Source organism: Trichoplusia ni, chromosome 10 (genome assembly GCF_003590095.1).
Source record: "Trichoplusia ni isolate ovarian cell line Hi5 chromosome 10, tn1, whole genome shotgun sequence".
In the NCBI taxonomy this organism is placed as follows: Eukaryota; Metazoa; Arthropoda; class Insecta; order Lepidoptera; family Noctuidae; genus Trichoplusia; species Trichoplusia ni.
This window is the reverse complement of record NC_039487.1, coordinates 6390285-6415480: the sequence shown is the minus strand read 5'-3', so window position 1 is coordinate 6415480 and position 25196 is coordinate 6390285. Positions and strand designations below refer to the sequence as shown.

The 25196-nt window shown below is 34.1% G+C and overlaps 1 protein-coding gene across 7 annotated transcripts in view; it reads left to right on the top strand.

Annotated features, from left to right (window-relative positions):
• LOC113497924 (protein pangolin, isoforms A/H/I/S) overlaps window positions 1-25196 on the top strand; it is a 139680-nt gene that overhangs the window by 93736 nt on the left and 20748 nt on the right. For 5 of the 7 annotated variants that reach the window (XM_026877733.1, XM_026877732.1, XM_026877730.1 and 2 more), the window contains exon 5: window positions 18510-18548. The exons of the other annotated variants lie outside the window; for them this stretch is intronic. In XM_026877733.1, coding sequence (XP_026733534.1) covers window positions 18510-18548 — 39 coding nt within the window. The remainder of the gene's footprint in view (window positions 1-18509; window positions 18549-25196) is intronic. 7 annotated transcript variants of the gene reach the window in all.

Sequence of the window (25196 nt, the reverse complement as noted above, 5' to 3'; positions counted from 1 at the left end):
AGAAAAGCCCGAAGATGATCATTTTGTCGGGAATCGGGTGATTTTTATTAAGGAAAATCGAAACATAGAAAAAAACTTGTGATATAAACTATGATATAACTAATTGGCTAAAACAGCGAACAAATGGTAGGATGAAAAAAATACCTTAAAAACTGTAAAAACAATTAATACACCCAAAAAAAAGCACGTTTATGAAAAGCATTTCACCCGCGTGTGCGAGACGGGGGCGATTGGCGTGAGCGAATTGTTTGCACCGGGCGGCGAGCCCGCGGCGCACGTCACTCAACATAAGTGGACACGTTTTGCTCCACTGTGTATCGTCCCACATACCTTGGAGGATCGATGTGTTCATATAAACAATGTAAACTGGTATTTGACAGAAAAAAATCTGATTAGACAGTCAGACAGATTTCCAAAAAATATTAGATATGTTTTTTCTTTTATCTCTAAAGAAAGTTAATCTAGTGTGACGTCACTTACCAGTACGCTCGTTACTAGCAAGTGATGTTACAAGCCATCTTAAGTGCTTTTAATCTTCCTAACTTTTTATTTATGTGCTAAAATGAGAAATACGTATTCAATATTTTTAATAACAACAGGGAAACCTGTCTGAAAGATTACTTAAGACTTTTTATTCAAATACCTTATTGCTTCCTTTCTTTTTATTTTCTTCTCACTCGGGCAGAGATAAAAATGTCTACCCTTCCTAAATCTTGTTTTCACACGTTTAGATGTGAGACTTTTTTTTAACATACATTAAAATCTGTGAAAATCTTTTGCTAATCAATTAAACTACGCATAATCGAACCGAGAGAGCATTAACTTTTATCTACTCTATCGAATTGCATCACAGGAAGTATAGGTATATTTATAGATTGTTTAAATAATATGTAAATTAACTGTTTGGTGACTGACCTTCTATTATATCTACATTTGTTTGTTTATTCATCTACACCTTTAAGTTGGGTATCGAATAGTATCAAGTCTAGAAAATTATTTATTAACGAAATTATATGCTTTTAGAAGCAAGATTAACTAACTGATCTGATACAATAAAAAGCGCTCTCGTTCCCCGAAGCATAGCTACTAAGTACAATGCAATATAACCTCCTCTCGTATTGTTTTCGAATTTATAGTACTTCAGTTTTTTTTTATTTTCAGCTTTAATACGACCTGAAAATATCCAAAAACAACAGCATTATCGTATGTGGAAGATAACCGAAGGCTTTATGAGTTCATTGTATCATCAATAACGATGTTCATAATTGCTGATATTTTTTAACGTCTCCTGCGTTAATAACTTAATCTTTGTATCGCGGGGGTTTCACAACCATTCAAGTCACATGCACAAAGACACCCAGACATGACAAGCATTCGTGGATCACACAAATTCTTGTCGTACGCGGGGATCCAACCCGCGACTCATTTTTATCGGTGACTTTGGCGTGATGAACTCAACCACTCGGCTATGAATGCAGTCTTTATGCGACAATGACTTACAAATTTCGCTATAATAAAACCTAGCCTAAACATATCGCGTATCGCATCAGAGGAAGTTAGCAACATATGTCTAGCCGGTATACCAGAACGGACCGCGTCCGCATAACCAAAACTAGTCTAATGCCTATAGAATATTAAATACTTCCGTCTTAGTTCGGCACCTATTATTAATACATTACTTTTTTTGATAGCAAACTGTGTGGTCTTCGTGATTTTATTTTGATTGGTTGGATATTGTGATGTGATGGTTAACATTTTTTAATCTTAACACCTGGCTTTCGTCTGTCTTTCTTGACAGTTTTCAGTACATATCTTGTACACTTTTGTTTTAAACTGATCTGGGAAAAACTTCAGATATACCTAAGGACTTTGAAACCGCCACAATATTTCAAATACCGAACTCTTGTCGTGAAGTTTTTATACTTAATTGACTTTGAACTATTTCATTAGTACTATTGTAAGTGGAATCAATGTTAATTACTTTATAATATACTTAGATATTTTTGTACGAAATATACACACGTACACAAACAAAACAATATCTTTACCGATATTATAAGTATAATTACTATCAAGTAAGATAATATTAGTCATAAATAAACACGCATTGAGCTACCAATTATAAAGGAATGTTTACATTATATCAATTAAAGTAATTTACGTTGTGCCGTATTGATTTATCTATAGATATTCATCTGGCAGATATCAATCTTATAAGTTAGACTCACGGTCGCCACGGTATATACACGTTATCTTTATAATCTTCATTAGATTAAGTAAGTGTTCGAAAATAAATAATTAATGGATTTTTCAATAGTTTACTTACAAATAAAAAATTAGAACAACGTAGTAAGGATTTACAAGGGTGTTTCTCATTTCAGTAGAAATCTCTGTCAACATATTGCAAGTTTTGACCTAAATAGTAAACATTACATTTCAAATAAAAAATGCCTAAAAATACTGATTATTTAACGTTGTATGAGTAATATTATCTAACAATCCTTGCCCATATCTCTATAGAAATCGGTTACATCACTTTTATTTACAGTATTACAACAGCAAGATCAGGTTAAACAACTTTAGTATGAATCTTTACCTTTTATCCATGCCAATTATTCGGATAAAGCCGGTTTCGACAAATCAACGTTCTCGCGTCAAAACCAATTATTTACAAAAAACTTACAATTAAAAAAACACTGTCAAGATAAAAAAAGTTAGAGCTAAAGAATTATGTTCATTTCAAAAGTTTGAAAAAGAAATCTTAAGTGGAACAAAACATGACTCCCCAGTCACCTACATTTGAGTCAAAGACTCACCCAGTTCTTTTTACCTTGTGCCTTATTACCCACATCTAGATTTAAGAACTTTCAGTCTAGACAGACCGAGGTGCGGCTGAATTTTTGATGTCGACGGCGACGCTTTTAGTGGGAACGGCTTGGGGATTTAGAAATGAGGCGACACGTGAATTGTGAATGGGAAGCACTATCGGAGATTTGTTTTACCTATTTTTTAAGCCGCTGCGCGTAAGGATCAAAAGAGTTTTCGAATTGAAAAGTCTTTATACGATAAAATAAATAAAAATGATTTATAAGTTGACGCTGTGTGTGTTCTTAAACAAAAAGCATTTGATTTAATGCTTCGTATCCACCATAAAAATTCATCACGAATTACAATGAATATTAACATTTAATAACAAAAAGCTTAACGCTCGATTACTCGCGTTATCTTACCGATGTGCAGCCACCCTTATTACAAAGTCGGATACCGATCGCTAGTTACTCGTGCGTACGAAAAAAAACGCACGATTATCGCTATCTTTACATTCAACACATAACCTTACATTAGCAAACTGTTATAACGGCTCATTATGCGATAAATAATCACGATTAATATTCACAGGCGGCAGCCATATTGCGTATCGCGGTAGCATCGCCCCGCCCACTTTTGATATTAGAATTAATTTAATTCGCAAGAAACGACGCCTTAACGGACTCGCGGCACGAACCGCGCCGCTAGATCTCCGCGCTAATGAATTGTAACCTTTATTTTGTTCGTGTTAAAACTTCAACAGAGTATCAATTTAAAATGGACGCATTGTGCGGTAATTGCACGTACCACCGATCATCGCCTCTTTAAATGAGTAAATAGAAATTATTAATTGCTGGTTCTTATATCGAAGGTTCTCCTTATAAATTGCAGTTTTCCGCCCCCTCAGATACCATAAACGTTTTTTACTAACTGTTGACTGCTGACATTCAAGTCGCAAAAAACAGACGAATCGAAAAATCATTATCGTTAATTATATTTATAGGTATATCGGCCATTTTAGTTTGGTATTGATCATAAATGTCATAATCGTAAAATTTAAATGGACAATAAAAATGATGCTAATACGAAATGAGCTCGTAAGTATATTTCGTAAATACTGATCAAGGAACTAGGGTGACCACAATTTACGTTACGAAACCGCGCATGTAATAAAATTCTAGACCTGTGTACATAAAAACTGCTTTAAGCGAATGCTTCAAATGTTATTGCACCCGGGCGTGATAGTATCTACAAGCGTCGTGGTACCCGTCTGTATATTAATATGTATTCAAAATATTATATATGTAGTTATTATGTTAATGTTTCAACTATGAGAACATTATACTCTTTTTATAGCCCATTTTTCTGTACTATTCTGACAAAAGCTTAACTAATAACGTATATAATATAACAAAGAATACAAAACTAATTTAGCCTAATTACGTATTCTATTCTCAATATAAATCAGTGTTTATCTGCGTAACATAAAATGTATCACAAATAAAACGTCTAGCGTCTCTTAAAAGAGAATAACTGCAAGAATAAATCTAAAACAATTTCCATTTTTATGTAAATAACTTCGTAATAACTTTTGAAATGAAACATCTGGTATATTACATGTTTAAAGGCTGAGCAAAAAATCCATGGAGGTTCTTATCACCGCGTAAGCTTTAGAGCTGAGCTTATAAAAAAAACGAGATTAAGTCGAGATAAGGCGACGGATTTTAAAGTCATTGTTGAAAAACAAATGCCGTTTATGTAACTCTTGAGGCAGATAAACAATCTTTGTTTTTGAGATATGGCTGAGAAGTTTTAAAGTTGGGGTCCCCGGTACTATCGTTGAGACGTCGCTTGGATTTTGTATGACTTTAGCTAGACTGTTTCTAGGTCTTAGTTCACTCTGCACTCCCGAAAAATTCGCCCGAGTCAACCATTGTATCATTTAATATTCTGTATTGTCACATATTCAAAACTTACAAAAATTTACGAATTTAATTAGCCAACCGTCAGTCAAATTTAATAAAGCACACAAAAACGTTCTCAACAACATATTAAATTGATATTTGTTTAACTATGGGAGCAAACCAATATTTGATGAAAAATCGTTAATGTTCCATGAAAAGCTTTAAATTCCATATTTATCGAAAATGTTTGTTCTGGCTTCATAACAATAAAAGCGAAAGTTTAAACCGCCGAGCGTAAACTATTTAATTTATTGAATAAAATAAATATAATCCATTTCATTAATTTGCTGCGGTCAACGTATAATTACAGCCAATAAAATAATTTATAAATTTGCTTTAGTACTTTTGCGTTTCGATTTAACTGAGGATTATCTTTTAAATGATAAATTGTTATTTTTCGTTAATATTTAGCTGAATATTCGTTAGTGTCTGCTATAAATACTGGTTCATATTTGATTTTAATATACAGATTTCGATGTCGACATAATATATAAATTACAGCTCTAGCACGTAGCTGTTTCGAAATTCAATCTGTCGGCGAAGACCATACAAGTTCGGGCCTAAGACATCATATGTAAAAGCTCTATTCAACGTATTAGTAGTAGTATCTTTTTTTTGTGAGTTAGGGTTTTTAACCCATTGGCCACTGACGTGGTAATGCTGGTGTCGTCAATATGCTATCCTCTACCTTTTTTAGATCATAAATTCGAAAAGGCATCGGTGATTACTGATATTTGAATCTTGGACTGGGAAGTTTTAACAGTTCTACAACAAAGCTTTAAAATTGAACCGTCCTAATATTGCTCCCTATTTGTTTCAGGTACGTATCTGACGCAGCGCATGTCGGCCGTAGTAGTAAGTAGTGTGACCACGGGCCTGCATAAAGAGCCTTGTACCGGCTAATGCGTCCGCATTGCAATGAGCCGCGCGTCCACTCTACGTGACGTTTTCTCGCCCACAGAGGGCGTTTGTGTGTAATCTCGACTATGTAATCAAATTGCTAATGCAGGGCGCAGTTTTTGTAGGCGTTTCGTTCACGTACCATGTTTTACAGGATGTAGAACTGTTGAAGTGCTCGTAAATGTTTGAGTGTCTTTCGCATTTTTGTGCTACCTACGCAAGAACCTCGTTTAGCTATTAGCTCGTTTTACACACAATTCTCTTGTTTTACAACGTATCAAACAAATTCTAACAGTAATGTTCTGTTATAAAATTTACACACCCGCAACATGTCACAGAAATAACCTTGGTAATATAAAAAATAAATAAAGTGTAGTCTAATAAAAATACAAAAAGGGTCAAAGGTTAAACGTTAGACGCGAGAACATCAAAGAAAAACGCTATGCTTTGAATAGATTACTAAAATGCAAATTGCTTGATAATGTCGTAATACGTCGGTTTACATGACGCGTCGCCGCGAAATGTTTTATTTATAAGTAGGGGAAACGAGCGAATTAATACGTGACCCACAGGAATGGGAGGACGCTCTCCAATAACGTGGCACACTCTGTTATTACACATTATAAAATTTTCATTATGAGAAAAAGTTTGTAGCTCACCCATGCTGAAACTTTTGGTTACGTTTCAGGGAAAAATCGCTTATTTCTCGTTAACACCGAAACTGGTTTCAAGAAATTTATTATGGTATAATTTTGGTATCATCATGGTGAAAGACCTTGAATTCTTAAGACTCCCAATAAATATTATTACGTAAATAAAATCCCGGTAAGTGCTCTGAATATAATATTTTTTTTACAATAATCTGTGACCTACCAATATTGTTTAGAGAATACCCAAATTATGAATGAAAGAACTGTATTGTTATTATATTCAAGTAAAATGTCCCAACTAAATAATTAAACAAAATTACACAGACAACCTACCCAATAATAGGGCCTGTTAAAACATATGTTTGCATCTCAAAGCACCTCGGATTCCGTACAACTATGTCAACGTTTAACAAAAAACAGACGAAATATTAGTAGGTGTTCATTACCATGTCAAAGGTCAAAATTGGGTCTGTCTCAAAACTCCCACAGACGTGGGCATCCTACTTACCACTTTTCCCATTCACAACCCATTAACAAAAAAAATATATCTTTAATTGCTGAAACAAATTTGATTTAAAAATGTCACAAGGATCAGTGCTCTGACAAATTAAGATGTAGTAGTAATTTCTAAACGTCTATCATTTAACTAGAAAACAAAGCTAAGCGTCGGTTACCCAGCTTTCGCTTACAGACGCCGGCGGCGGTAACTTCAAAGGGACCCCGACCGCACCCTCCCCCTGTCGCGCGCCCGCCACCCCCGCCCGAGGCGCGCTGTTGACGACCGCGTTTGTTCATTGCGGTGGCACTATGTATTTGGGAAACGGATCAGCGTGTGTTAACCTTAAACCCGCGTGTTGCCTGTGACAATTTACGTAATCATATTTTTGTCAGGCTTTTCTCGTTTCTCCTTAGGCGTTAGGCGGATTTTTTTGTATTTTTTGCACGTTTTTTTTTCTTTCCGTTTTCTCCCCAAATGTTTCCTTTATATCAATTCTGTTTCGAACTACCCTCACTAGTTTTGTACAATTTCTTCTCTTAAGAAATTTTACTATTAAAAGTCCAAAGAAGTCCTCTCTACATAAAATTCTCGTGTACATGGCCACCAGCATAGAAAACCTTTAAAACTGAAAATAACAATATCCTGAGCAAACAATACTGGAGCGTGCACACGAATTTTAAATGACAATGAACAACGAGACGTTTGGAAAGTGAAGTGCGAGTGGGATGGAAATTGTAAACTACCCTCCCTATGCACGTGTCCACACAGCTATGAATATTGATATCTCTCATTATACTAAGTTTGCATTCAAACATTTAAAACTAAATGAGAAAGCTGATTTCTTTTAAGTTTTCTTTAATTTGTAACATTAATAAAAATACATTACCTTTTCGGCCAACAGCAAATGACTTCCTGAAACGGTTAACAATGTTTAATTACCGTAGCATCCTTAATGACATATCAGTATATTTAGCCCCGATGCATGACAATAATTCGAGTGATTTATTCAATATCACGCGCTGCCCCACGTTGGGCGCCAATGCGTTTCCACTAATTGGTGGTTACATCGTAATTGGACGTGCCGGTTAGAAGAATTACAGTAATCGTCGCGTGCGGTCGTCTTTATGGGTAATGAGGCGAACATTGTTATAGTTAAAATGTATTTCTTTTCTGTTATAACGAGGGGCTAAAGAAGTATAATGATATTTGGAAGGGTTTTATAATTGCTCAATCTTGATTTTAGGCTAATGGCAAAATGTGTTATGTGTGAGTCGATAAGAAATCAGTCCAGAACTGTCTATACGTTTCTTAAAAATATGCATTTCAGTTTATAGATGATGCAGAAGTTTTAACCTAAGTTTCTATTCTCGAAATACATTTATCAGAAGGTTAAAATCGTTAAACACACAAGAAATCTATTTGTAAATCAAAATGAGGGTAGTTGTAGTGCGCAACACTCGTACTTTATTTAGTTAATTAATAAGACCAAATTCAAACAAATCTGAGTATTATTGATACACTCAATGCTTGGGGATGGGGATTTGTACTAGGGTTGGCACTTTCGTTATAATTGGCATTCATTTTATATGAATGACGTATATACGAAGACTAAGACTATTTTAACTGTCTGACGAATTTTATAGCTACATCGTCGTTGTAGTATTGAAATTTGAATTCATAGTCATAATTTAAAAAAAAAAACTGAATTGACAACCACAACACGAGTTTCCAAAACAATCAGATATAATGCAAAAATGTAAGGATAAGGTAATATTCTTACATCCTATATTATCTTTATCCTGCCAAACAATTCAAAATTAAAATTCAATTTACACAAGACAAAAAAAAACACATAACAAACAGAATAAAAATTCCGGTCACGCGCAACCCTGCCGAGAAGGGTCTAGGTTCGATGCCTATTGTTACTCCACTTGTTTTTTAATACGAGGGTAGTTTCTATTATTTCTCATTGTGCCCACTTGGTGTTTTCGTACCATGACATCCACTTGGCATTGTTGGGGAATGAATGTTCGGTTCTGCGACATTTCGGTTTATTAATTCGCCATGTTTTGGGGTCAAGAGATTATGATATGGTGTGTATGTTTGATTTATTAATGGTGATATCATGGTAATGGTTGGAGTTATGCTCATAATTGTTTATTAATTAGTTTATGTTTCTGTTTGCATTCATTGTAGATCGGACTTAGTAGCGTACCTTATGAGACACCTGTGAATATTAGTGGAATGAGACGGGCTGATGATACTGATTTTTTTTTGTTATGCCAATAGTATAATATTAAAAATTAGCACATGTGAAGTATGTATTTTCCCCACCTAAACTGACGTACTGACTGACTGAGACATACACCCCTAGTGTATGCCAAATGCGATGCTATGTTCAAGTAGAATATATTTCCATCAAAGCTTGGGCGAGTGCTAGGCTAATAAAGATGATAACTTAAGTACTTTTGCTCTCTGGGTCCAGACCTCAAAAAGACAGTGTAGCGAAGTAGCAACGTGTAGTAAAATTAATTAATGTACATTACCTAATGATGGATAGCAAATGATATCATGTTTACACTTAAAATAGACACGTTCAAACATTACTAGTGCGAACTTTGTAATTATCTATCAAAGCGATACGTACTTTCTCATAAAATCTAATAAGACTGACGTCTTGACCCCTCACTATCTTAAGAACCAATATCGCGCTTCAACACCTATGTTTAGAGTAAACAATCTTCGAACACAAGCGATTTTGAACCTTAACTGTTCAGATATTAAGTTATTCTTCTGTTTTTCTCGTTTCCCCCACTTTTCCTACTTTATTTGCCAAGTGTGGAGTTCGGAAAGGCGAAGATCTGACCCCTGGTCGACTTCCGTCAACGACGCCATTACTCAACCCTCATTTCCGTTTCAAATCCGGAATTTAGGCCCATTAGGCTTTGAGGGCATCCTTACCTTACCCTCTATTATATCTTAAACATATGAAGTATAAAAAGAATGAAAAAGTGGGATTAGAAAATATGTTTTTTTCATTTTTCGCAATGTGTTGACCTAATTATTACAGAATTAAAAAACGCACAGCACACGTCCACCCCAGGCGCTTCGCAAGCTTCAAGTGAGACGCATTTTTAATTAAACGCCACCGGATGCCGCCATGTTGCCGCGCATCCGCTCCCGCCATCTTGCGGCACCCGTTTGACAAATTGGAACGCCAGAGTGACGCGCAATTTTCCCGCCTATTGTTCGCTTTTTACCGCGCAACAAAATGAAAAGTCGCGTTCCATTTCCATTTTTTTTTTCGAAAAAATGCCACGGTCCGGCAATGTAGTGGGGTTTATTTTTGTATTACTGTGGGTGTTCGTTTCTCGCTATTTTAATTTTGACAGTTTGTGGTTGGATTTGATTGGTTGCACTTTTTCACACTTGAAACTACACAGTATACGTACGGTAATTTTGCGGAAAAATAGCTTTAGTTATCACCATATTGCGAAATTTCATCATGGCGGAAATACTCAAAAATGTTTCCTTTTCTTAATCACACTTCATTCTGTATTTCAATACCGTATTCAGTCTTCGAGATGGATTTGACACAGCGTTTTCCGAGAAAATAAATCTAAACGTTTCCTAAAGCTATTAAAGCCATCTAAACTCGTGCTGTATTCTATAGCAACAAGTATCTGTATACAATCCGAACACTCCTACATTTCCAATAAAAGGGCTATTCAAATCACAAGCGCTGATATAATAAAATTTATTCCCAAAACGAACGTAGAACCAACCTTTCAAACAATATTGATCAATAAACACAAGTTTCGCAGCTACCCATTACGGAACCATAAACAATTTAGGATTTTTTTTAAAGCTCTATGAAAAGTTAACAAATCGTTATTCCGCTAACGTTGGACAGTGGGCTAGGAACAATCCTAACTAGTTACCGTTTATACGCCCCGCCTCATTAAACTCGGCGGCGAGATCAAAGGAGTCCGAAATACGCGTGCCGCAGACCTACGCGTCTCATAGAATTGGAATTTTTCATATATTTTCTTTGATGACACAAATTGTGCGGTGAAAGAATTAATTTAATGAAAATTAAATGTGCTCACTCAAATGTGGGATTGGGATTTGTCTTAATATTTAATTTGGTAATTTGTTACAGTAAATAATTAAAGACAAGATTTTAAATACTTTCTGTAAACATTTTGAAGTTTTAATACAAAAATATTTACAAATCCATTCATCAAATAGATTCTATTTTCAAAATGGAACTAACGAGAGCGTCATACACCGTCACAGCGTTATCAAAACAGCAGAGGATTACAAAATTGAAATACTAGTGCAACAATGTTACTTTAAAATGGCTACATTTTTGGTCTAGCACTGCCTAACGGAATAGAAAATATGAATGATATAGTCCATCACTTTTACCGTGTGAAAATGTTTTTTTAACTGCATTCTTTATTTACATTTGTATTTTTTTAGTTTTCATATTTACGTATTTCATTTTTACGGGTTTAAAAAACTATTTCGTCCGTTGCTGTTTTTGGTAACACTTTCTGTTTATTAACTTTGTAGGTTTTTTATTTAACACATGATGAAACATTCTGCAAAAGTATCTTTATTTTTGTTTATAAATCAATTGTAAACACATGATTAAATGTATTTGCAATTTATCAGTAAATGTATATTAGGATTTAAAAGGAAATTTTTATCTATATCACTGTGTCCCAGGGCTGGGCAAAGGCCTCCCCCAAGTCCTTTCACGAGTCTCTGTGAAAGGAACAGTAAATGTGCCCATGTTTTTTTTCCAAGAAAAAGCGCTTAGCTATATTTCTCGCACATAAACTAAATTTTAAACCTTGAACAAGATTAAATGAAGATCAATTCTATCCAATTCCTAAGTCCAATGCGCCAGAAAACAGTATGGTCGTGAAAGAAGAGATTTATGCTGGTATCGACGTGCCGCTCGGCTTTTATTATCATATCGCCATTCTGGGGTGAGCAGAGTGCCAGGAATTCAAGTATCCATGGACTTTCAATTTCTAAAGAAGGTTAGATTGATCGTTTGTCCATGTGCAAGCAGTATTGAGAAAGGTTTAACACAATGGGAGGGACAATATATTATTTAATAAACTTGGATATCTAGAAAAGGATGAGGGGTTTGCAATGGATATTGATATGATTAAGATTCATGATCACTTAATCACACAGTATATAAATAACTAAAATACTTCAAATTGATGACGTACTTAAAAACTATTTTTTATCAATTTCATCAAAAAAAACATTAAATAGTCTTCTATTTTCCCATACAGCCAAAAATATTATTAATTTCCCTTATCGGTGTAATAAAAACATTTCCCATTCGAACAGTTTATAGCCATCGTGTCCCTATTAACTTGTAGAGTCATAAATTCCTGAGTACTGTCATATTATACGATTATATATTATGCACCGGCAATGTTAATGCTATATCAGGGATTGATTGGACCTAATTGGGTCGTTACGTTGAAGAATAATGACCAATTAGTAGATTAAGAGCAGTTTAGGTCGAACCAACAAGGTTACAACGATTTTAATTTATTCGGAAGATTGGATATAATTAGAGCAGAGGTCTCAGATGTGACCCTTGAGGTGCACCCAATAAAATATACCTTAAAGTATGAATGAAACCGACTTTAGTTACAAATTACTTGTTTAATTGTTCCTTTAAGCTTGATTTACAGTCTTAGTTATAACAATGTTAAAATGCAATCAATAAAACAAAACATTTATGTGTAGTTAGGGTAGCCAAAGGCTTTTTGAGGAACTTTCTGGAAGCAAAACTCATATAGTAATCAAGTACTTACTACTAATAAAAACAGTCCAATCTTTTTACTATAGACAGATCATCCATAAAATTAATCTTAGCAGATACTAAAAGAAGCGGCTGGGTTCCAGTTTTTATTACGCGCCTATAAAACTCGAGAGCTCGTAATCGCGTCTTGTCTAAAACGAGACTTTGTTCTGCAGAATATAATACAAGATAACTTCTTCTAAACTGGAGCAATTTACTCAATTTCATTTATTTAACACCTATAAATCGATTCTATTTGGCAAACATCATACAAATTCTAACGCATCGTAATCTATGATCCCAAAATTTTATATTTATACGTTCACCGATATTTTAATTAACAAATTTAAAGTTCCAATAACTTAAAGAACGGTATTAAAAGAGCTTAATATTGTCGTCATAAAACTCTTTAATGCCCTCCTCATTTCTCAGTAATTTAGTGGAATGGATCAAAACTAATACCGATGGGTTCTGTCCGCACATTTTATTTTTACAAATGGTTTCAGCATCATTTGCTTGTATATCATTCGTTGAAACACATTCCGTACCGCGGCGCGGTGGCCCATCAATTTCATAGTTTGACATTTTTATGCATATTTAAAAATTTGCTTTGAAGAGCCACTCTGTAGATTTATGTTTGATGCGAGACATAGAGACACAAAGTTTATCCGATTGAATTAATACCACCATTTGAACCATAAATAATATAACATTATTAATAAACTCAAAATAAAACGACAAAGTAGGTTGTCATCCGTTGTTGAACGATATTAAATTAAAACTTTAGAATCGTAAAAAACTTAAGTTCATTACAAGACCAGTAATAATTCACAGGGTTCGGACCGTCACAAGTTTTTTTATTTATTCCAACATCCATGATTTATATTTAATTATTAACTTAAATACAATAGGTACTTGACTTTTATTATTTTGTGACGAATACAGAATTTTAAATGGTCTTCGTATTTGTGTTTGAACTCGTTCATAAATTCGATGTTTTCGACAGACCAGCAGATGATAACTTTACGAGTTTTGGTTTACTTTTAGACGACACAGTTTCTATTCTATTAATCTCTTTCAAAATTATGGGTACTTTGTTAGATCTCAAGACGATCGTGTGTCTCCAACGATATTGGGTACCGTCTAATGATTTAGCGTTGCGCTACATACCTTGGCATACTGAGTGAATTGCTTATTTTTGCTCTTTCTAATAATCATATTTATTTGAAAATTACTGTGGGCGTTAGCGGTGGAAAAGTGTGATTTATTTATGCGTGGTGTCTTTGTGACTCTTTTTGCGTCGGCTGTTAAAATTGATACATCTTTGTCTATTACATTAATATATGCAGCTTTATTAAAAACTCCTTCCTACCGAACTATATTTTTATTCATCGTTTACTCTTAAACATTCATTAATATTCAATTAGTCCTGTCTTAATCAGTGGTGCTTTCTTAATCTAAATATAGTTACCTAAACTTGTTGAATGGTTCTGTTTAAGTTTCGTCAGTTTAAAGGGATTCTTATCTTAGTGATTTATACGTTTCTAGAGAAAACGGCTTAATAGGGGTTATCGCTCGTTGTGTTTAGCTCGACTTTTACAGCATAAACTGAAACAAAAAACTTCCTGAATAGTGGATACATTTCGATTGGAATATTTTTAAAAGCATACATACGATTTATATTGGAGTTTAGCGCATGCCTTTTAGCTAGCAATTTTATAGTGTGATTTCTAGAATAACGTTAAACCAATATTTCGCGGAAAAACTGCCATCGAGTTGCAAACAAATAAAGCTTCGCCCAACAATTTAATTAAAACGCCGTTACGTTTGAAGTTGATATAAATAAGTTAAATAGCTGTCTGTCTGTCGTCCTTTTGGAGAATATCTACGATATGATCCGTTTTCAGTCCATATTTGACTCCCTGGTGCATGATATCAGCCCTGAGTCATGCCGTTCACCTGACCCTTTGTCCCTTATATGGCCAACAGGGTCCTATTACAAACGCACTTCTCAAAATCATGATAGTTTTAAGTGATTTACTTGAATTGAAACGGTATACGCAAATAGGTGACGCAATTGTTAATAATCTTGTTTGTTATGTGTCTGTATTGCTGTTACTTGGAATTGAACAAAGTTAACGTTGTCTAGTTAGGGAATTAGACATTATAATGTTTTGCTCTACGTTTCGTTTAGTTTTCCTGGTTTGTTCAAATTTTCTGATTTTGGTTAATAGTCAATCGGAATTGGACAAAAAGATACAAAGGATGGCCACAGTCCTAGGGTAGTCTAGTGGTAACTTTTACAGCGGTCTTAAGACGGTTGGATTTTGATTTAATCTTAAAAATATATTTGTAGATTTTGTTGGTATTTAGTAGGTACCTCAATTTTCAAAATCATAGTTTATTTTGATCCGAGACAAGTTTTAATAGCCATGATACCAATAATCTAAAAGATCCTTAAAAACAATCCGATGGTTGTTCGACAACTGTTCGTCCGCATTTACGTTTAACTCGAAATCGTTATTTATTTAACTAACGAGTAACACTAGTAGGCGAATCGTGTTTACGCTATACAATACGAACGTGACGCAATTTGTAACACCAGCAGAGGGCAGGGGAACACTTCAAAGGGCTTGCCGACAAAGCGCTAAATAAGATGAAAAAATAAATATTATATTTATATACTTGACGACAATGGGCAGGGAAATTCTCTTTCGGAAATTCCCGAATTTTCCCCCGCTTTTCTATTGTTTCTTTGGTAGATCCAGTGCAGCTAGGCGTCGATAGTTTTCGCAAAATTTGTCTTTTTATTTAACACGTTATTTTTGGAAAAATCTGTGCTTTGTTCCTTACCGTAGACAAGAGATCTATACAACCGTGCAGACTGAAAGCTTCTGAAAGCTTTGGAGGTTTTGTTCACGAAATATGCTTTACGCTTGACACGGTTTTAATTGACGTCTGTGCTTTTCAGTTTTATGAAAACTTTACGAAGTTTATCTTCCTTGTTTGGTTGTGTATGGAAGAGGTTGTACTGCAGTTTTGGCTATAATACTCCATATTTTATAAGATAGTATTTAAAACATGACTATTACTTCAAGAATGTCAAAATCAGTTTTATATGGAGGTTTTACTTTTTGTTGTGAAATGGTATGTAATATTCGGTAGTTCGAAAGAATGGTAGGATCACCTAGGAAACAAAACATAAATGCTTTTTCATGCCAAAAAAAATAATACGTACACATTATAATCCAGTTGAAAAAACACATGATAATGCAATACGATTACGCTCTATCTTTTAATTAAATTTTTTATCAATTTTTAAATCGGTTTTAGTTTTCCTACGTAATGACGGAAGCGCGTCTTAATTAATTTTTCGTGTTTTGATCACAATCGTTTGTTATATCTTTTTATCAGGCCACTTATTGATCTATCAATTAATAGTACTGATCTAATTATGTTTTGAAAATGAAAAATTTTATATGAAATTTTATAAAAATGTTTTTTTTTTAAAATTACATATTTGGTCGCTTTTATTTCCTTCATTTTTCAAGTTACTTATTTAGAGCAAAACATAATATTATACATTGTCAGTATTAAACTTGTTAACAATCGACAATGACACGAAATTTTTACTATAAAATTTAAATGATTTAAATGCCATATAGGACTTGAATTAGCGTCTTTATCTTAAATGGTTAAAGACTGTCACCATCACAAGTACAAGACGTAACAAGATCCAAATCACTAACCAAATTACATTACTGAATTCATTTAAAATGAACAAACATACACAAATGACATTTTCACATGAGATACCTGGTATTTCTATAAACACTAGCATATACTGAAGCGTCACTTTCCTAGGCCTAGAACTCTATCTATTACATAAAATCACCCAGCTTAAGGCTAATAAACATAGCGTCAACCACTAGCTATATTCAATAACATTGATATGCGCATGAGTGGCACTCGAACACACTCCGCGATCACATGTTATCAGTTAATCCGATGCCCGGCAGACTCATTACACTTGTAGGTACGGCATACACTGCTGACCGAGTTTCTAATATATTGACATTCGAATCTTCTTTTTATATATACAAAATGAATTGCTATTCATTAGTCTCGCTAAGACTCGAGAATTAAACGATTTGGCTAATTTAATTCTCGAAACATCACAGCAGTCCAGGAGATCTTCAAACGCTGAGAAAATATGGAAAAGGAAAATAAAAAAAGATAATCTATAAAACAACCACGAGGTCGAATAATACGCGGGTGATATACGGCGGGAAACAACCAGCAGTGCGCAAGAGTGGTGATCAATGCATAATCTAAAATGGGAGAGGTTTTTGACAATTAGTGGGGCATTTAAATAGATTGTATTGTTCATATGATTCAACCTCATTAATGGTGATGATTGATCTTATATGAGTTGATAAGTTACGTCCGTCATATACGAAGCAGGGTAATCTTTGATGAACGAAGATAAGGCTATTACCGCCAGTTATATATGCAGTTATATCTGCGCACGCGCCATCGTCAAATACCCGAGTAATATGCTATTCATTACAGAAAGATTTTAATTCTATCTAAATTAAAACTAGGTCTTATTTAAATTAAAACAAGAAATAACCAAACCAGTTTTATTTCATAATCATATTAAACTATTCATAATTACATTAATTTCTTAGTAATACTATTTCTATAATAAAATTACTGGGTTATCGACGGAGTTATCTGTTAATTAGGAACACATTTTATTCGTTCAATATGCTAATGAATTTATTTGAAAATTATTATTTATGAATCGTTTCTTGTGATTTGTAACAATTTTGTATCAATTTATGTATATCGTATCTTTATTTGGGTAATGCTTTGTTTTAATTGTAATTTCGTATTTTTGTTAAAAAGTAAGTCAAGCATATATCATATAACGCCGACTAAATGTTAAAGTATTCAGTTTGCCAACATTTTCGTACGTACACAACATAATAACAAAATAAAATGTTTTTTTTTACGATATTAAAGAGAAAAAGTATTTGAAACCTTTCAACTTTCTCGTTCTTAACGAGTCCATAATCAAAGGAAACAATGTTTACAAATATAAAACAATTACTTTTAACTAACATAAACGAAACTACTTTATCAATAAGCAAACCCACATTAATACCCAAACTAATAATAGACCACCAAAAATACTAGCAATATTAATTAACTAATGCGAAAAACGTCACAGCGAAGACCCGACATAAATCTTTGCAATTATCAAATTCTCGTACCGTCCTCATCTGCATACGCCATACACACACACGTACAGCGGCGTACGCACGCGCGTCGGCAAGATCAAAGAGAACGCGACCCCTTTGTAGGTGCCGCAGTCGCGTGCTGTCTTTTTCCTGGGCCCGCTAGGTGGCGTTAGGGAGAACGGGTGCGAGCGAGACAGTCGTCAGCTGATTACAACGCTTGCTACGTGAATATTTCACCTCGTTACCCAGTCTTGTTTGTGTTAGACGTAGTGTTGGGACACTTGTATCGATGATCTTGCATTTGTGATTCTGTATACTAATGAGTGACTAATGCTTATGAGTTTTAAATAGCTTATCGTAGATGATGTGTCTCAAGTTTTCCTTATGTTATTTACTGACTAGCGTATCATTAAATGCGTGTAGGCAATAAATATGATTACAGATAATTTCTGTGTCCGTTGTGAATAGAGTATGACGTGATATTAGACTTCCATCGTTTACTTAACTTATTATATTAACCGATATGTATTCATATGCGTGTTTTCCAACTCGTCTACAAAACATAAAATAAAATGTATAACACGTTTTTTCTTCTCTCAACAGTTTATCGACAGCGGCATCGACCGCGTTCCATCACTACAGGTACAGCCCAGCTCCCGCGTAGGCAAGACGGGGATCTGCCGATATCGATGCTTGTAATTAAAATAGACTTATTGCGTCTCAGCTATGTGTGCTACGCCATAGCACGGCGCATGGGACGGCTATGGGAGAATCGTAGATCAAACGTGGGAAATACGTGACTCATGCTAGTTTTAAATAGGTTTTTAATACTATTAGCGATATTGTTGACTTATATTTTGAAAGAAAATTATAAGTAAACAATCGACTATGATAGTAATTGTTTAAGCATCATATTGCGGTCTTTTTCGGACATTTCTGCGTAGAGGGGTTAATAAGTATTGATAATTATAATTATGAGTGCACTAAATGGTTTGAAATTAAGGTCAACTACAGTCAATAATAGGGATACAATGAGGCAGAATGTAAAATAATTACTTCTGCAGAAAATAGTTATTATAATCAGAGTCAAAATAAGTCTATTTATAATTAACATTCATGTTTCTAGATTTGCGTTGCATTTGCAGTCTGACCTTTATCTTGTTATTTGTGTTTAATCATGAAACTTTAGGTTTAGGTGGCTAAAAGCACTGTCACGTCTAATTTTATTCTATAGTACTTTTATACATGTACAAGAAACATGATCGGATTTAACCAATGTTTTGTCTTCTTATTCAGTTAAAATATTCTAGCAATGGATAATAAGACAAAATGAGGGAGATTTAAAACAAACATGAAACAAAAAAGCAATCCGCTAATAAGCCGAAAAACCTCTACCTATTCCTTAATAACCAATACTCAGACATAAAACAAAAAAAAAAGTATAAAAAATTCCAACAAATTCAAAGAAAAGACTCGTTAAGACAGATAATTCCATACAATCGTTCTAGTATAAAGAGAATATCTGTATTAACCGGTATTAACCCTGAAATGACAGGGCGCGGTCCCAACGACCCCGCATTAATATTTTACAGGAAAATGACATCGTCAACCAACGGCTCTGCGCATTACTTTTTCCTTTTGATGTTCGCTCATGTCTGAAGGCAATATAATTTTGTTTATTTCCATTTAAACAGGGCGGTTTTTGGTTCGATATGACTTTTATGGGTAATTTTATTTTGTTTCGACGAAGTTATTTTAATCGAAGTGATATCATAGTTAACTTTAAAGTAAAATAATGTTATATGAAAAAAAGTGGCAATATTTTTCCTAAATTTTAAAAGATATGTTTTCCTTTTTATATTGGTATTATACAATCACTAAGTTTTATCTAAAACGGGACAAACAATACAAAATCTACTAAAAAGCCAACAAAACTTCAAACACTTTAACAAAAACCGCTGACAATTCATTAAAAAGCGCAAAAAATCGTTGATTTTTAAATTGTACGGTACGTGCCACGGTTGATCGGGTCGATCGGGCAACCCGTCAACCAGACGTGTGTTACCGTAATGATAACCTGCACATTGCTAAGTTGACAGCCGTCAACCTGCCATCAACCTGCAGCAGTTAGTGTAGTTACATTAATAAAGTCTTCGGAGGGGTTGCGATCACGATACCGAATCTATTAGTTAATAGTACTTAATATTTTTATGACAACCTGCACTTAAAGTAACTGGTGGCTAAACCAAACGATGGTCTCATAGTATACGTGAATTGACACATTTCAATGTAAGGACGCAATTTGAAGAAATTAAAATTAGTTCTATTTTTGGAAACGAGGTCTAATCTGCTATTGATGATGTTAAATCAATAATAAATACGGTAAGATTTGATATTTATAAAAAAAACATCAAAGGTATTAAAAGGAAATATTGTCGCATTTTTAACTAAGTTTGCAGGAATTCTATAAATTTGCTTTTGTATTAAGGATTGCTAAAAATATCAATCATAAAACAGTACTTTAGAAATACCGCTTAAAGCTTCAAGTTAAAACGACACATATTGAAATCACTCAACCGTTTTATATCTAATACTTAAAACACAGTTAATCTATTGTTAGCGAGAAAGCACAGGAAATTCCATAAAGTATTATATTGCCTTGTCAAGTAACACCGTTATTACGTCAAAAAATATATAAGAGCGCTGTGGGTACTCGGGAAAAATACATTAAATGCGCGAACGATACATTTTCAACCCCCACGGTGCCGGTGTAAGGTCTGAAAGACCCCGGGGGTGAATTTTCGCTAAACAATGCATACATTTATATTTCCTTTGAAGTGGCGCCGCGAGCCTCACGTCATCTGCAGGGTTAACCGGCAACCTGTTTATTACACGTGGAAAATTGAATCCGCAAGCTTGTAATGTTTTTACAATTTCTAAAACCTTTTATGGACATAGTGTTTTAGTTTTCGTGTTTTGAGATGTACTCTGTTTGTTTTTGTTTTGTTTTATTTAAATACTTAATAAGATTTATGAAATAGGGAATGTTTTCTGCGAGCCTGCAAAACGAACCTCATTAAAAGTACAAGAAGGCGTCCACTTGTTAATACCTTAAAACCTAAATTCAAAGGATAGGAATAAACACATCCTATAGTAGGTATCCCAAAAAGTACAAAATATGCAAGGTTGGCACCTCAAACTTACCTCCCCTGATAAAACATATTATATTCACACAATTTTAAACTCTAGATAGCAAAATATGTCTAAACAAACACACATGTATATAAAAGTGAGATCATCAAAAATAATGATGATTGATCATGATTAGTGCGTGCGGATTACTAAACAGACACAATTATGGCCATGGACCATTCATTAGAAGCAGTAGATAACTTGTCTTACGCATGACCTTTGAACTACGCGTCATTGAGCATGTATTTAGCTAGCCTAGAATCTTCTAGTTACTTTGCCCTAAATTTTTGGGGTACGACCATTATGAGTATATTTTTGATGTCACTGAACGTTTGGAATATAAAAAGCTGGTTTCGATCTAAGGGCTCGTAGTTTATTTGATTTGGGTAATTTAGGCAAAACACCCATATTTTTTACATTCTTTCTTTTTAATAATAAGACTGCTGCAGTGCAATAAGGACTTTAATCCTTGTATCACGGGGTTTTCACAAATAATCAAGTCATTTGCACAAAGACACCCAGACTTAGGATAAGCTTTCGTTTATCGTGGACATCGAATCTGCGACATGTCACAAACAGTAGTTCGTCTGGCGTTGTGACATTAACCAATTAGTTATCCGGGCAATCAAAATTAATTTATCATGCCAGCATTTAAAAGACAAACAAAATATGTCACAGATGTCCATATCAAATCTAATCATACAAATTACTTTATCACTAAAATCTATAAAAGCAACACTTAAAAATTCAACCCTCCCCCGCTCGGGTCCGATCGACCCCGGTACAAACGAGCCGACAACCCAGTATTAACCCTTTGACGTGTCGTGTGGTTTAATTGCCCCCTTAGCCGTGTTTATTAAACGTCTCGGACAACACTATTTGTCATGTTAACTTATTCCCATGGACTTATTCTGTGAAAAAAAAAAAACATAAAAAAATATTTCGATTTGATTTTGTTGATTTTTGTAGTAATTTATATCATTTGCATTTTGAATAAACTTCAGACACCTAGTGTAGAGTGTAAGTTGCGAGTATAATATGATAATTTGTTAAAATTTTAAGGGTTCAAATCAATGGAAAAACGTCAAAAAACTTTTTTGTTTGTAAGAATATTATGACACATTGGTAACATTTAAGTTTTGTTTTTGTCTGTGTCCTAAATATCATACAATAATTATAATATATTTAATACTTCTATTAATTACCGTTCACCCTTTCTTTTGCAATAAAAATGAGGCAATTTACCGTTCATTAAATTCTAACCTTTGTCCCTAATAATTATTGGTAATTTACCGGTAATTTTAGAATACCAAGACAATCGTGGGTAATTTGACGACACTTTTCATAATCATACATGTTGCGATTAGACTTACCCCACTTACCCCCCATACAGGGGTAATAGCTGCTCGCTATTCATTATAATAAAGTGAAATGCTAAAGACTTTGAACGTATTGCCCGACATTTTAATTTATACGTTTTTCAGTCTCTAATTTTGTTTTGTAAAGCATTTGAAAGCAATTAAATTATTAAGATATTATAAAGGCTTGTAATTAACTAGTTATTGTAGAAGAAAACTCTTTATATTTCTGTTTTTTCATTCATTGTCTATTTTTGTTTTAATCATGTCGGGGCAATAAAACCACATATTTTTTCAGTTCTTTCCCCATAATTGGGAATCACTTTCAAACATATTCATACTTCATAACTTATTTAAACACTACACCAAAATTTCGCGCGCCCACCGGAAATTCTCGACATAACTCGTAATTTAGAAAAGGACAGCATTATACAAATGTCTCTTGTGTGACTGAGTAAGCAACAGTAACCCCGATCTTCCTTGAGATTGTCGTGCCAGTTTCGTTACTTTCGATACGGACGAGTGATTGGATACTTGTGGAATTACTGAGTTACTTAAGATAATGTCGGATTAAGTCATTTTATGGATATCAGAATGTTTATGCTTAAGGCTGTTGAATTGAAATCTGCTTTCGGTCTTAACAACACATGTTAGTTACAGGATTAGGTTTCTAAAAACTTACATAAGACAAATAGTCACAGTGCAGCAGTGGAGTTGTTTCTATCGTATGTGTCAAAAAAAATATATGCGTCAAATTATTGTTGCTCTCTGACATATACAATTTCAATACTGTTAACACTTCTATAAGTATTATATTACTCTGCTAGCTTTTAAATCTAAATCACACTTCCCTATTAAACTAAATACAAGTGTTCATCTCATAAATTCAATTCACCAAGTTTAAATTAAACTGTCCGTAACGAGAACAACACAACATTACACGATTAGTGAAGTAGACAATTGTCAAGCTGATTTAATTTTAAACAGCTTTAACTTTCTTGTAATTTCTACTTTATTGCTTATAAAATACAGTTTATATTTACTTGTTTAATGTTATTCCGCGCCACAGTTCGTCATTCACGCGCAGCAGAATGTTTTACATAGTGAAAGCTTGCAATGGGAAATAAACAAAATAATGTGAATGTGACACTATGACCCGCGACCGGCATTTTTGCCGTTCCGATTCGTTCCGAGCCGTTTCGGGCCGTGTCCTGCCGGATGTCTCCTTTTGGCGTGATGTTTTAGTTGATACTTTTTAAATGGTGGCTTAATTTATCATTACTAGCGACCTGTTACGGTTTTGCAAAGTGGCTCTTTATTGAAGTTATTATTAGGATCACAATCTTCTCTAATTTTTATCTTGTTGGAAACAGATTAAGGTTTTTACAAAAAATGAATTTCATTTCATACTATGTCCCTACCTGTTGTGAAAATGTAAATTTGTAATTATGTTTGTAATAACGCAGGTGTTTTAGTCGTCAAAAGGTCCAAAGCTATTTTTAATTAGTATTAATCTTTATCGAGGATTATCGACTTAAGATACACTTGAGATTGGAACCTTATAAAAACAAGATTATAATTATCTTAATATGAGCTAAGAAAAAACATTAGGTGCGCCTAATCTTATCACAAAACGATGCAATGTAGAATGATATTAAAAGCGAAACAAAAATGGCGGATAAAATGTCAGTTGCAAATACAAAAGTCAGAACATCTATAAATCTGCTTTCCATACAGCGTAAGCATGAGTCAGTGCCCAATGACTCAGTGGTTAAGTGCACACGATAGCAGATTGAGATTGATGCACACACCAACACTTTTTGTTCTAAATAAAATTATTCGAGGAATTGGTGACAAAATGGCCACTTCGTTCAACCGTTTTATTTTGCGATTTAAATAGCTTTCACGACGACCTAAGTTATGTGGTAAGGACTATTATTGCTGATCTAATTTCGTCTGCAGTTCAATTTTACTGCATCCCACACACGTTAACGATCGCTGAAAGGAAACTTTAAATTATATATAAATAGACGAATAACTATTAGTTCAGATATAATATAATGTGATTTGTAGGAATAGAGAGTAGGAGTAAGTCGCGAGTGATAAATATGTTTTGGAATGTCACTATAAAATATTATGTACGCAACAAATTTAATCTAATATTATTCAAAAATATCATTACGTACGATTACTATAAGACATCTTTCGTCACGTCTTTATAGAGCTTTGATTAGCTTTATAGATCTTGGACTATAATAGATACAATGTGCCATACCCGTAACAATATAACAATCATATGATAATAAGGTGTCAGTAAAATGTATTAATTCTTTTTATCTGATAACTGTACTCACCATTTTTTACTTAATAAAATCCTTTATTTACAACATCCACATAACTTCATTATATACGCAAAATTCAATAAAAAAAATCCCCCACTTTTAATACAGTTACTATAATCACCCCATCTTAAAATCGATTTGAAGTGAAACAAGTAAAACAAAGGCGAGTCGACCCCTGTACTGCGTAACCCTTGTGAATATTTGTTAGGAAAACGGCGGCTATTTCAATTTCGTAGTGAAAGCCTCCGCCTGTACGTCAAAAACATAATTGGCATGCCCTTCACTGCCAATGAGCGATGCTTTAAAGTGACTAGATGTGGCTGGAAGCGTAGCTGGGACATTTTTATGGGGATTTTACTTGTCTGTGCTGGACTGGACGAATGGACTTCTAGTGTCAA